The sequence below is a fragment of the Nansenia antarctica genome (genome assembly GCF_963989245.1).
Source record: "Nansenia antarctica genome assembly, chromosome: 4".
Taxonomy (NCBI): domain Eukaryota; kingdom Metazoa; phylum Chordata; class Actinopteri; order Argentiniformes; family Microstomatidae; genus Nansenia; species Nansenia antarctica.
In genome coordinates, this window is record NC_137689.1 from 20157868 (window position 1) to 20172867 (window position 15000).

Consider the following 15000-nt stretch of genomic DNA (forward strand, 5'->3'; position numbering starts at 1 on the left):
TGACTCCACCAATCACAAGGCCTTGTTTGTTTCCTGAAAATGAAGGAAACAAACGTCTTTATCTCTCTTCCTGCCTCATTGGATGTGTTCAAACACAGCAAGGATATGAGGGTGTTTGTGTTTCAGCCAGAGACCGGAGACAGCGTATAAGTGTGTTTCATTTCTCTCTGTCAACCAAAATGTACGCTTCATGGAACGTACTCTATCCTTATTCACCATTTGTGTAAACATAATAATAAAACATTTAAAAATCGATAGAATTGCAGATGAACCGGAGTAGAAAGTCGATTATTGCATCAATAGTCTGGATACATTTGACAAAGATTAAGAGCGTAAAATGAAAAAAAAATCTTCCAATTAAAACACAGAGCAAGCTATATTATAGGGATTCAAAGGAATTTATGAAAAGTAAAGCCTTCCTCTGTAAAATCAATAGCAAAACCCCCAACCCCCTCTCTCCCTCTCTCCCTCCCTCCCTCCCCATCTCTCTCTCTCTCTCTCTCTCTCTCTCTCTCCCTCCCTCCCTCCCTCCCTCCTTATCATGGTGATCTGAACCCTCAAGTATCTCCCCAGATGAGATAATGTGTTTGTCAGACTGTGCTGTTGTTATGTCTCATTTCCTTCAGGGGAGATTTGTCCTCCCCCAGTTCCCCTCCTCCCTCCCTCCCTCCCTCTCCCCTCTTCTCTCTACAGCTGGCTGCTGACACCAAGCCTCACAGGTAGGAGGATTCATTGTTAGCGGGAGAAAGGAGAGAAAAGCTTCCACAGTATATTTAGACAGCTCCGCTCTCCCTCCAATTACGCCAATTGTGTACTCATCTGCTATCTGTTCTTCCTCTCCTCCACCAAGACCCTAAATTAGCCTTGTTCTCCCTTTCTTTCCCAAGCCTGGAGTAGACGGGGTAATTGGAACCATGTCATTTTCCCAGCGTGGGACTGACTTAACCTTGTCTTTAATTAAGACCTGCTCATCCTGACTGTCTGTCATAGCCTCTGTGTCACCGGGCCACTGGGTGCTGGGAACTCTGTGTGTGTGTGTGTGTGTGTGTGTGTGTGTGTGTGTGTGTGTGTGTGAGTGTATGTGTGTGAGGGAACAATGACACTATGGGCCTATTGTGGAACCCATTGTGGGCCTATTGTGATGTTTATGTCTGTGTGTGTGAGTGTGTGTGAGTGAGTGTGTTGTGGTGTGTGTGTGTGTGTGTGTGTGTTTGTGTGTGTGTGTGTGTATGCGTGTGTATGTGTGTCTGTGTGCATGTGTATGCGTGTATATGCGTGTGTGTGTGTGTGTGTGTGTGTGTGTGCGTGCATGTGCATGTGCATGTGTGTGTGTGTATGTGTGTGTGCGACAGTGTGTGCCTGGTGAGGTGCATGTTACTACTCATTTCCTGCCCTTATCCATGCTTGATGGGGGGTCGTTGCGGCAGGGCAGGGCCTTCCTGTGGCGTCATCAACACCCCCATCATGTGACCCGTTCTCATCTCATTCTCTGGAGAATGAGCTGGCTCCAACGAGTTGCAATGGGTTCCAACGAGACTATAGCAGTGGACTATATATGGCACAACAGCTCTGATTGCTGTTAATCCGATATGAAAACAACCGAATATTGATACAGCGAATACCTCCCAGATCAACCCGCTGATAAACCCACTCCTCTGTTATCCTGGGAACCCCTGCTGGACACATGAGTGAAAAACGATACGACTCGACAACACGCAACAACAACAAACAAAACCCCCTCCCAAAAAAGTCTGGAGATCGGAGTGGCTGATACTTCCGTGGTGTGGCTACGCAGGGGTGGAGGTAAGAGATCCAATTGATCTGAGAACAGCTGTTCTGTGCTGCCTGTGCTGCCCTCCCCAGCTGTCTCTGCGCTGTCTAGCACTTTCTCTCCATGAATGTGTGAGAGGAACAGCTGCACCAGGACGCACTGTGTGTCTGGACCGTCTCAGAGATAGTTTAACAGCAGGTGTGAGGGATTTGGGGGTTATGGGGGTTAGGGGGTTAGGGGGGTTAGGGTGACGGGGGTCGTACTGACCGTGTACGGTGAGGGAGGCGGACGCCTCGGCCGCCCCGACCATGTTCTCTACCACGCACGTGTAGGAGCCCTCGTCGGACGGCGTCACGCCACGCACGCTCAGGGTGTGGTCTTCCAGGATCTCGTATCTGCGGCCACACACGCACGCAAACACACGCACACACGCGCACACACCCACACACACACACACACAGACACACCCACACACATGTACGCATGTGCACGCACGCACGCAGGCACGCATGCCCACACACACACACACACACACACACACACACACACACACACACACACACACACACACACACGCGTAGGAGAAGACAGGAGAGAGGTTTAACATGTGTGTCAGTGAGGGAGGGGATGGAAGGGGGTTTCCAGGGTCTCTCTCTCACCTCCCCTTGGGCAGGTCAGCGTCCTCTTTCCTCCAGCGGACGGTGGGGACAGGATCGCCCCGGGCCTCGCAGCGGAACTCCACGCTCTCGTCCGCCAGGACCACCACGCTGCTGGGCCTCTTCACAAACCCCGGGCTCTCTGCGTGGGAGAACATGGTCGTCTTCGTCATCATCATCATCATCTTCATCATCATCATCATCATCATCATCTACATCATCATCTACTACATCATCATCATCATCATCATCATCATCGTCGTCATCATCATTATCATCATCAGTATCATCCTCATCATCATCCTCATCATTATCATCATCATCATCCTCATTATCATCAACAAAAACAACATTCTAAAGCACACACTACGTGTACATTGTAGTCTGCAGAAAGCCATAGACTCATTTTGGATCACATTATATGATCTACATCTCAATCTCACCTCATTTCTAAGGGATTCTAATGTTGCCGTTATTCCTGCTGGTCCACAAGCATTGAAATCCTATCACGCACTTCTGAAGTTTAACTGAATCGCAGCTTATGGTCTTTATTAACACACGTCCTTGAGAGACCCAAGCTGCGGTAATACGAAGATGTGAGATACGAGGGGCGCACCCCTAATCCCCTCCCCTAGGAACGGATGTAGCACACCCTAATTCACCTCCCTGTGTCCTCAACTTCTATTTTGAAAGCTCTATAGACTGATAAATTCCACATAATCAGCTTATTTACACGTCCCGTACTTACTTTACTTTCCCCCCTGTTCTTATTTATGACACGAATACAACACAATAAATCCACTTAGAACTGTTTAGGGCTTGTTAAAACCAAACCCGTTTTATACACATGGGTCCCCAAAGCACATTTTAACAGATCTGTTTCTTCAATCAGCGGTATTATTCTATTAGCCCTAAATGTTTTCACTCGGCATTATAAATGTGTGTGCCCTGGTCGGCAGCCCGGGCCCCAGCAGATCATGTGATAAGGCGTCTGGTGTGATGGGAAGTGGTTAGAGAAGGAGGGATGGGGGGGGTGGAGGGGACTGGGGAGACCAGGGGCCTAGGGGTCAGTGGTTTTGGGACACAAGGCAGGATGAGGTGGGGTGGGAGGGAGTGGGGGGGTAGGGGTGTGTGGGAGTGGGGGTACAAGTGGGGGTCCAGGACAGCTGGGGGATTGGGGGGGGGGTGGCTGGCTAGGGTCGTGGCCGGGTGAGAGGGTCACCCTGAGTTTGGGGTGGAAATGCCTGCACAGCTGCAGGGCATGAGTGCTTTGTGACGTAAGCCCTGTAATGAATGGATTATGTGGCAGGGTGAACAAGGCCTTCACCCCAGGGACAGGCAGGCCACGGCGGTCTGACCTGGCCTTCATAAGGGACGGAGACTGACTCCATGACATCGCTAGAAAAAAAGGGAGATGGAACCGGCAACCTCCAGGTACCGTGGAACACACGAGAGAGGCAGGAGGGGGGGGGGGGGGGGGGGTGGGGTGTCTTACCGAGCACGGTCAGCTCTGCGATCTCGCTCTCCCGCTCCCCCACCATGTTGGTGCCCACGCAGATGTACTTCCCCGCGTCGCTCTTCCTCGTGCTGGTGATCATCAGCTTCCCGCTGCGGATCTGAAACCCAAGGAGAGAAGAAAGGAGAGGGAGGGTTGTCATGTCAAAATCGGATGAGTAACCACCAACAAACTCAAATCCCTTCCAAGTACTGTAGATACACAGCGATTAACACTTTTGGAGAAAAAAAAGCTTCCCTACGAAGGCAGTTTTCATGCAACGCTTTGTGGTAGGTCGACATGTCAGCTACAACAGTCACATCTAGGGCGTGCAGCCAACAACAGAGGATGTACCGAAATCAAGTCCAGACAAAGGTCTGAAAGGTTTTAAGAGGCTGCTGCTGTTGCAGCTTTGGAGGAGTAAACAGTTTTTCGACATTCCCAGCTGCCCCGGCTGCGTGGCAGGGCAGCGTCTGACAAGTTTGTTCCGTTGGAGGAAGCGATTGAGCGGGCCCACAAGCCCCGAGGCCCACAAGCAAGCAGACCCACAGCTACAGTAACGTCACCACAGCACCAGGCAGCTCACACAGCGCAACACTCACAACAGGTCACAGGAACAAGATGGCCGACCTGGGGGGAAAACAACAGGCTCCAGTCACAGAGACAACTATGAATGGATATTGACAGTGTGTGTGTGTGTCCCGTGACAACCGTGAAGCGTGACGATGCAGGTGAGATCACGGCTAGAACAGAATCTAAATGGGAGAGAGAGAGAGAGAGAGAGAGAGAGAGAGAGAGAGAGAAGCATAGAGAGAGAGAGAGAGAGAGAGAGAAGAAGAGAGAGAGACAGAGAGAGAAGCATAGAGAGAGAGAGAGAGAGAAGCATAGAGAGAGAGAGAGAGAGAGAGAGAGAGAGAGTGAGAGAGAGAGAGAGTGAGAGAGAGATAGGGTAGGGCGGGAGGCAGGGGGTCAGAAAACCTCTCCATGGCCCTCGCCCTCGCTTTGTTTCCTGGTTGTAAAGCGCAGTGTGGAGTAGCGTTTTTGTGAGCGGAGGGGCATCAAAAGGCAGCCGAGCGTGTCCGTGTCCGAGGGGGAGGAGGGGGGGGGGGGGGGAGGAGTCCTGCCGTGGCCCGGGCCAGCAGGTTACAACCTTCACGTGTGGAGGAACGCTGGGAGAATCGGCCTCGCAGTCACAGCTAATCGCCTCCCCGGCAGATTTACAGCATCCCCCCAACCCCGCCGCCCCCCCACCCCCACCCCCACCCCCACCCCCACCCCCCGGGCCCGCCCCTCCAGCCTCTCCTACACCCCTAACCCTCCTCAGTCCTCACACACTCCCGTCCCTCCCTCCCTCCCTCCTCACCCTCCCTCAATCCTCACAACACCTGAAAACAACATGCTGGGGGACTCCTGACCTTCCCACTCCACAACTGACACATTCTCCCAGGTCATAAAAGTGTTCATGTGTTGCAGAGGGAGGGATATGAGTGGGCGGGGGTGGGGGGGTAAAACCCCTTTCAAAGCCCAGAGAGGTCCCCAGCCCCGGACCTGTTCCACCCCCCTGTGGTGCTGGGCTGTTTGAAGTGTCATCACGTTACCCTGCATTTCATGGGGGGCAAAGGCCTAAGGATCGTGATACCTTCAGTGTGTGTATGTGTGTGTGTGTGTGTGTGTGTGTGTGTGTGTGTGTTTGTGTGTGTGTGTGTGTGTGTGTGTCTCATATCATCAAGTCACACACAGGAAGCTTGTGTGTTGTTTTTGCAACTTCAGGTAAGAGCGTATGCAAAACGATTTCCCTTTCCTCTGTCTTTGTCTGTATGAATTATGAGTCTCTGTGGATGTGTGTGTGTGTGTGTGTGTGTGTGTGTGTGTGTGTGTGTGTGTACTGTTGCAACACTTGCAGTGCCTTTGAGCCAGTGGGTCACAGAGTTGGGGAGGTGAGGCAGATCAGACACATCTGGAGCGGCACCAGCACAGAGGCTGGGGAGAACAAAGAGCCGTGGGGTCCTTTGAAGACCCTCTGCTCAGATGTCCTGTCACATCACTGCACCATCAGCCAGCACACACACACGCACACACACACACACATACACACGCGCGCACACACACACGCACTCACACACACGCACGCACGCACGCACACACACACACACACACACACACACACACACACACACACACACACACACGCACACACATGCACACACATACACACACACACTCCTCCAACCTTACACCGTTCTTACAGTTTCACATCTACACACACACACACACACACACACACACACACACACACACCACCAAATACATCACTCCTGTCCTCCTCCTCCCTCTCTCATCCTTCCTTTTCCTGCGTTCCGCTCTGTTTTGCCTCTCGTTTCCGCATCTGCTCCTCCATCTGTTCCCTCTATCACATACCGGTAGTTTGTGTGAGTGTGTGTGTGTGTCTGTCCATGTGTGTGTGTGTGTGTGTGTGTGTGATTATGTGAATGTTTTCCATGCCATTCCTATGTGGTTTACACTGCCCCTCGGCGTAACGGAGAACTCCACAGATGGCTCCACCGTCTCCCCACAGAACTCCACACCCCTGTAGTCCACCCCAGACACCCCTGTAGTCCACCCCAGATACCCCTGTAGTCCACCCCAGACACCCCTGTAGTCCACCCCAGACACCCCTGTAGTCCACCCCAGACACCCCTGTAGTCCACCCCAGACACCCCTGTAGTCCACCCCAGACACCCCTGTAGTCCACCCCAGACACCCCTGTAGTCCACCCCAGACACCCCTGTAGTCCACCCCAGACACCACTGTAGTCCACCCCAGACACCCCTGTAGTCCACCCCAGACACCACTGTAGTCCACCCCAGACACCCCTGTAGTCCACCCCAGACACCCCTGTAGTCCACCCCAGACACCCCTGTAGTCCACCCCAGATACCCCTGTAGTCCACCCCAGACACCCCTGTAGTCCACCCCAGACACCCCTGTAGTCCACCCCAGACACCCCTGTAGTCCACCCCAGACACCCCTGTAGTCCACCCCAGACACCCCTGTAGTCCACCCCAGATACCCCTGTAGTCCACCCCAGACACCCCTGTAGTCCACCCCAGACACCCCTGTAGTCCACCCCAGATACCCCTGTAGTCCACCCCAGACACCCCTGTAGTCCACCCCAGACACCCCTGTAGTCCACCCCAGATACCCCTGTAGTCCACCCCAGACACCCCTGTAGTCCACCCCAGACAGCGTGCTGGACGGACACATATAATGACACCCAGTAGGAATGTGCACTATCAGCACTCCCTGCTTCTGACGCGATGCTATCTGCCCCACTAGCCTGGTATGGTCAGTGCCTCCAATGCCTAGCCATCCATCAAACCAACCAACCAACCAACCAACTAAGCAACCAACCTTCCCTCCAACGCCTCCCCCCCCCCCCACCCCGGTCCCCCGTCAATTTAAAACCAAACGCTTGGTCGCACAGTGAGTTCATACTGTACCCCCCCCCCCCCAACCCTCCCCGAAACCCCCCCCCCCCCTCCCCCGCACAGCACCAAAACCCACAGCAGAGATGCCTCTGTAACCTAGATGTGGTCCAGAGAGCCGGCAGATCTGTGCGGCGGATGTTTGCGGTCGAACGACACAGTAGGAAACACCCGACGCTTCATCAGCGACGCTGTATTGTTGACAGAGCCTCACAGACACACGCAGACACATTACGATGAGCAGAGCCTTCCTTATCTGCAGACGCAGTCGGACCTATTAGTCTGGCGAGGCGAACCGCGGTGATGAGGCAGAGACCGAGACTGGAAATCTCTGTTGACACGAAGACAAGCTCACAGGGAGGGCCACTCAGAGAGGGAAGACTGTACGTTAAAAGGGGGTCAACATGGCTGCCATTTTATTTTTATTTTTTTTACAAATCTCTCCTCGCTTCCTTCTCTAAAGACATCGGAAGAAGGAAGGTTTGAGGTGACTCCCTGACTCTTCTCCCTTTCTCCTTCCATGCATTTTGAGAAGGAGGCACAAGAATAATAATAATAATAATAATAATAATACTTTTGATATCGGGGGGGGGGGGGGGACTGGTGGGAGGTGGATATCAGGGGGGGGGGGGGGTCTCATTGTAAATGCGTGGAAGTGAATGAGGAATGGTACAACGAGCCCCGTCCTCCATGTCTCCCTCCCACCAGCCTCCCCCTGTTTGAGATTCAAGCCCGTAGTCGTGTTACGGAACGTGGAGCTCCAGTACGTCCTGATGGAAATCAACCAACAGTAGGAAAAGACAAAGAGGCAGAGGCTCCCGGTAGAAATATAATATATAAAGCTATGTTAAATAATGCATCTATGGTTTCCACAGTCTCACTTGTAAAAGACATGAAAATCTCAATGTACTGTAGCTTCTCTGGTTAAATTAATTCATGTAACATTGTATTGTAATAACATTGTATTGTACGTTGTCATTACAAACAAAGGCTTCTCCACTAAGTATCGCATTCATTTCAGTTAGAGTGTTCAATACTTTTTTCCTGTTTCATTCCACTTTATTACACATTACTTTATTTACATATGGACTTTAATGTTTAGATTTTTTTGTCTGGATTGTTTGAGTTAATACCAAAGGGCAAATTTCACTTGAGTAGGCTCATTGGAAATACATTTACTGGACAAAATATTGACGTGTTCAATACTTATTTCCCCCACTGTATATCTAACATTGTTTTTTACATCAGAGACAATGTTCTCTATGCAGCTACAATACATGTTATATATTATATACTAACATTATTGGAGTACAGCAGTGACGGTACGGTACGTGTGGTGCCTGGACATGAATGAGGAGATGAGAGAGAAGTACAAAGCCAACGCAGCCTTTGTATTTCCTCAGAAGGCCCTCCCAAGTCTCTGATACCTCCCTCTCTCCTTAGCAAAGAGAGAGAGAGAGAGAGAGAGAGAGAGAGAGAGAGAGAGAGAGAGAGAAGAGAGGGAGAGAGAAGAGAGAGAGAGAGAGAGAGAGAGAGAGAGAGAGAGGAGAGAGAGAGGGAGAGAGGGAGAGGAGAGAGAGAGAGGGAGCGGCTCCGTCCATCACAGTCCCTCAGAGAGGAAACTACCTGTCATCCCAGAGAAGGATGAGCTTCCTTGGATCCCAAATCATGTGTCCCCTGGAGCGTAAACAGCCACACAAACAAACATGAACACACACACGCACGCTTTCACAGGTACACATACACCCACACGTACGCACGCGCGAGTACACACACACACGCACGCGCGTGCACGCACGCACGCACACACGCACACACGCACACACACACACACACACAAACAAACATGAACACACACACGCACGTTTTCACAGGTACGCATACACCCACGCACACACGTGCACACATACACACAGGCATGCCTACACACACAGACACACAAACACACACACACACGCACGCACACACATACTAACACACACACACACATACACACACACACACACACACACACACACACACACACTCCATTCCTGATTCCCCCTTCGGTAAACTTCAACGTTGATAACCTTTGTTCCAAACAAACATTGATGGCCTACGATACCAATACATTATGATTTCATTATATCTGGAGAATGAAGCGCTTGTTCCTCTTAATTACACCACCCGTCTGCCAAGACTGAGACTTTGATCTTCCTGGAGTTCTTCCAGCAGGCACTGACAACACACTCTGTGTGTGTGTGTGTGTGTGTGTGTGTGTGTGTGTGTGTGCGTGCCTGTGTGTGTGAAGGGCTAACGCCCTCCTCCAGTGGAGCGCTGCTAATCTGATGCCTTCTACTGGAAATTACATACAGATTCGTCGGCTTTATTGAACAGCACACTCCTCAAAATGTAATTTACAGCCGAGGGGACTTGTTTTTGTTTTGTTCGTTTAGATGGCGGCGGCGGCGGCGTCTTACCGTGATGCGCTCGTCCCGGTCGTCTATGTTGGTGCCGTCTTTCCTCCAGGAGATGGTGGGCTCCGGGTGGCCCCGGGGGGGCTGGCACTCCAGCACGGCCGGCTCACCCATCGCCAGCATCACATCGGCCGGGTTCTGTCTGAAGTCGTCACGCAGGACTTTGGAACAGGACAGAGGGAAGAGAGAGAGAGAGAGAGAGAGAGAGAGAGAGAGAGAGAGAGAGAGAGAGAGAGAGAGAGAGAGAGAGAGAGAGGGAGACAGAAAGGAGAGGAAAGGGTTAATGAGGTCCTGGCAGGTTAGTCTTCAAAAACGTACGGTCATACAAACAATATCGGGCCGCCGAAAGGCGTCGAACGGATGTTTCAGGTTTAATCACAAGCTGAAGACTCTGAAGTCTTTGAAGAGCAGACTCTGGCTGTGCAGGTGAGCTAGAGAGTTAAGGCCCGTCATGACAGTTTGAGTGCAGAGTTATTACACACTGTATATATACCGTATAGTATATACACACATAGTAAACAGAGAGGTGTGCCCGATCTCATTAAAGTGTCTGAGTAACACTGCTGTAGCAGTGTAGCACCCTCTCAGACGCTCTCCCAACCGCCTCTCAACTGTCACTCTCCCAGCCAGCCCCCTTAGGGAGTTAGAGCGCACACAGGAAAACCATTTGCATTACAATCACATTTTTTACAACTCCTAGGAAAAGGCCTGTTTGAACTGTTGAGCGCTACGACAGATACACAACAGTCTGCCAGTTAATGTTTCCTTGCCTTGTTTGCCTATCAAACACCTTTCAGCAGATATAGGATGGGATTTCGCAAGCAGCCAGTTAAAAAAAGCTGGAAAAAAACAAACAGGCCCCTCGACGTCTTCAAAGGCTTTAACAACCATTAGCGCAACGAGGCACATATATCATGCGGCAATAACACAACCAGACGCACACACACACACACACACACACGTGCGCGCGTGCCGGCGAGTCAAGATATATCGCTTTGGAGAGGATTGGTGAAGGAATGATGCATCTCTGTGAGGCTCTATTTAGACGAGAGAGAGAGAGGCCCTCCCAAGTCTCTGATACCTCCCTCTCTCCTTAGCAAAGAGAGACAGAGAGAGAGAGAGAGAGAGAGAGAGAGAGAGAGAGAGAGAGACAATGGGTTTGCCAGGGAGAGATAACAGCCATCTGTTCCTGATGACATTTAGAAGGTTGATTTGCGTGGAGAATGATTCACAAATGATTCTAACCCAGCTAAGAGAGTCCTACTGAGGAGGACTGGAGAGATCAGTTATTCCAGTCCAGGCCATTTCAATCAATCACAGAGTGGTTTGGATGGTACAGCCAGTGATCGTCTTCCCAGGCTGTTCTGGATGAATCTACGGCCCAACGTCCCGGGGGGCATCATGCTCTCGTAAATTTCGAGAAATTCCTCGTCCCCTCTCCCTCTTCTCCGCAGCTCATTTCATTCTATTCCCAACACACGTATTGCGGGGTCCCTCTGTCGTCCCCCCCCCCCCCCGCCACCAGCATGTAATCTCTTCTGTCTCGCCAAACCAGATTACATGACAGAACATTTCACTGCATAGATTACATTACACCACATTGCATTATACCCTGCATTTCATTACCATGTACTATATTCAATTTCATTACCCTGCCAAGACATGACAAGACTATACAGCATTATATATATATGGGCGAGAACATGCCTATGTCTAAGTTGAATTTGTGTGCAAATATAAAACAACAAGAATAATGCCTTTCAGTCAATTCACACATCCTGCCTGCTTTCCCGCCTCCGTCGGTTCCTGGCGACGACAACGTCTTGGAGTCTTGTCATACACCTAACACGTACAATACCCGCCTGTTCCCCTTTTGTGACAAACAGACCCCCGTGTTAAACAGCGTGCCTCCGTTGGAGTTTATCACAGGTGCATATTTCAAAAAACAGTGTCGGCGAGATCATGCCAAACGACTAGCGCTGTATGCAAATCAGGGGAGGCTGAGGTAGGAGGCGGAGGACGGGCTCATTGTGACGGACGGAATGGAATGTGAAACCGCGTCAGACACGTGTGTTTCATACCATCCCCCCTTTTCCGTTCCCATGCATCACAACGAGCCCGTCCTCCGATCTCCACCTCCGCCGGCCTCCCCTTATGCAAATCGGGAGTAATCACAGAAGGGCCCTGACATTTGGGTAGGAATGTCATTTGCATACTTTCTCGTGTTCCTAATGATGTTACAGCCTTATCGTGACAACGAAACGATGAAGCTCTGTCACGGCGTATTGTGGATTACACTGTTCGGAATGAAGCCGCAGGACTGCGCCCACGCAGGTGACATCATACTTATGTAAATCTGAGTCACACTGAATAGTTTGTTTACCTGGAGGTATGACAATTGCTAATGGAAGTTGTCCTTGGTGACATACTTGAGAACTATAAATGGTCTTATTGTAAGCGTGCCTAAGGCCTGTGGGACTTGTTCCCGGGAGAAGGCAGCCTTCCAGCTGGAGGGGAAGAAGCGTGAGTGTTTTGAGGCGCTCACGCCACCGCTGACCCTCTCTCTATCTCAGTCGGCATTCTTGAGCTGCGTCTCGCTCAAACCACGACGTCAACTCACATCCTCTGTCTGCCTGGCGCTCTACCCGTCATTTCCTCTCCGCCAGTCTTTAACTTAGTTCCACTCCCCCTCCCTCTGTCTCTGCCTGTGTACCCCTCTTGTCGTCGCCCCCCCCCGCCACACACACACACACACACACTCTAAGGTGGGCTCTATGTGTTGATCATGCTTAAGTCTGTTCCACCACACAGGGGAGCCGTAATCCTGTTAGGAAGCAGGAGAATCACACACAGACACACACACACACACACACACACACACACACACAGCACAGCTAGACACACACACACTCCTCTTCGCATGGAGCCAAAACGCTGTGGGCCAGAGATTTCCAGGCTTAACCTTACAAAATCAACCACTAGTAGGAAAGTAAAGAGAGGGATAGAGTGATGCTCCAAAAAGAGAGGGAGGGAGGGAGGGAGAGAGAGAGGGAGAGAGAGGCAGAAAAGTAGCGAGAAATAATCAGGAGCCGTCTGAGAACTATTCCTAGCCACTGACCAGAACAAATGCAGTTAGTATCTGGTTGTGAAAAAAATGTAAAACAAATCCATGCAAACAGCTTTGATCGATGCTTCGCTACAGTGTGGTACAGAGCTGAGCAGGACAGTGACTGAGAGACATTCTAGGCTTTTTTTGAAGCAGCTACTTTTTTCTCTCTGAGGGTCTGAGGATGTAGCCCTTTAACTTCTACCCCCAACCCCTCCCCATTCGTCACACAACTCACAACAAGGCTGCCTTTTCAAAAAAGGAGCTCTGTCACCGACAGCCGCGAGCTCTCACAGTAAGTCAAGGGCATTTTTCTCTCTCTCTCCTCTCTCTCTCTCCTCCCTCCCTCTCCCTCTCTCTCCCCCTCTCCCATCTCCCATCTCCCTCTCACCCCTAAACACTGTACTGTATATACTTTAAACTTTTTTGTGAATGGATATTGAGACCAGCTGCCGAGATGTCAAATTAGAAACCCGGCTCCTGTCCGTCCTAATGCCTATGACAGTAATGAAGACGGCGAGCCGCTACCACACAGCCGCCCCCAGACAGAGTGAGCTAGGCTGTGGAGAAGGAGGAGGTGGAGGAGGAGGAGGAGGAGGAGGAGGAAATGAAAAACGATCACTACCGCAGTTCTAGAACTCTTGTACTCTACTGCTCTCTACCGAAAGAGGGGCTGAGAGCGGCAGAGACAAAGAAAACTCACATCTGCACCAGACCAGAGCAGGCAGAATAGGCCAGTTTTTTTTTTTTTTTTTTTGTGGTCAGGGGCTTGACCACAGACAAACCCTTCCTGTCTCCACCGCCAGCTACCGGCATCACGAGGAGAAAGAGAGATGTGATTAGTGGCAGAACACTCCAGACCCCGCTAACATGCTCCAAAAACGTCGTTTTTCGACTCCGTCAATAAGTCGACTGGTCGGAATCTTGTTGGTCTTTACACGCGAGCCGGAGCCGTGGTTACATTGAAATGAGAGAAGAGGAGATGCGGGGGAATAACTGGCCCGACAAAAAGAGAGAGAGAGAGAGAGAGAGAGAGATAGAGAGGGATAAATGGAGGTGATGGGATAACAAGAGAAGAGGGAGGAAAGAGAGAGAGGGCGAGAGAGAGAGAGAGAGAGAAGGAGAGGGGGACAGAGAGGGAGAAAGACAGAGAAAAAGAGAGGGAGAGAGAAATAGGAGAGAGAGAGAGGGAGAGAGAGAGAGAGAAAGAGAAAGGCAGCGAGAACGAAAATAGAGAGAGAGAGAGAGAGAGAGAGAGAGAGAGAGAGAGAGAGAGAGAGAGAAAGAGAGAGAGCGAGGGAGCGATTCAAATCTCTCTTTACGTCTCGCTGAGCAGACTCCTGCTTCTGATGAGGCGGGTAAATTGTGCTAATTTGGCGGCCTGCACACCCAGCCACTGCTGCCAAGCATTACCAGTCATAAATAACACAGGGCTCGGAATCCTGAACAGGCCAGGGGATCTCCGCCAACGCAGAGAGTCGAGCCCGAGCAGAGCCTGAGCGACGGAGAAAGAGAGAGAGAGAGAGAGAGAGAGAGAGAGAGAGAGAGAGAGAGCAGACGGGAAAACAATGAGAAAATACAACAGCCGGTAATCACTCCCAGATGGTCCCAGACCCCTCTCTCTCTCTCTCTCTCTCCCAGCCTCTCTCTGGATTCGCACGTCGCACACAGGGGCAGGAGGGCAGGACGCCCGATGAGCAGCACGGACATGGGAGAACAAATTGGGATGACCCTCTAACTGGGAGGCATTCCGGGCCCGCTCTTTTTCTTGTGTGTGTTTTGGGGGACGGGGGGGGGAGTCAGGGGGGCGGGGTGACGGAGATGGGGGGGAGGGGGAATGCTCTCTCATCTGGTAAAACCCTGGCTTCCCCTCTGAACCGCAGAGCAGAGGATAAGACTGGATGACTACAGTCTGCAGTCCTGCAGCTGACTGACTGGGGGCTGATGGGAAACAGCTGTCTGAGCCCCCCCACCCCCTACCCCTACCCCGACACCCCCACCACCCCTTGCCACACACACACACACACACAGA

General features: G+C 51.3%; 1 protein-coding gene across 1 annotated transcript in view; it reads right to left on the reverse strand.

Moving 5' to 3' along the window:
* LOC308155856 (roundabout homolog 1-like) overlaps positions 1-15000 on the reverse strand; it is a gene marked incomplete at both ends in the record, with an annotated part of 150638 nt that overhangs the window by 22926 nt on the left and 112712 nt on the right. The window contains 4 exons of the mRNA XM_080529225.1: positions 2039-2166; positions 2431-2569; positions 3923-4043; positions 9866-10023. Of these exons, the coding sequence (XP_080385351.1) occupies positions 2039-2166; positions 2431-2569; positions 3923-4043; positions 9866-10023 (546 nt within the window). The remainder of the gene's footprint in view (positions 1-2038; positions 2167-2430; positions 2570-3922; positions 4044-9865; positions 10024-15000) is intronic.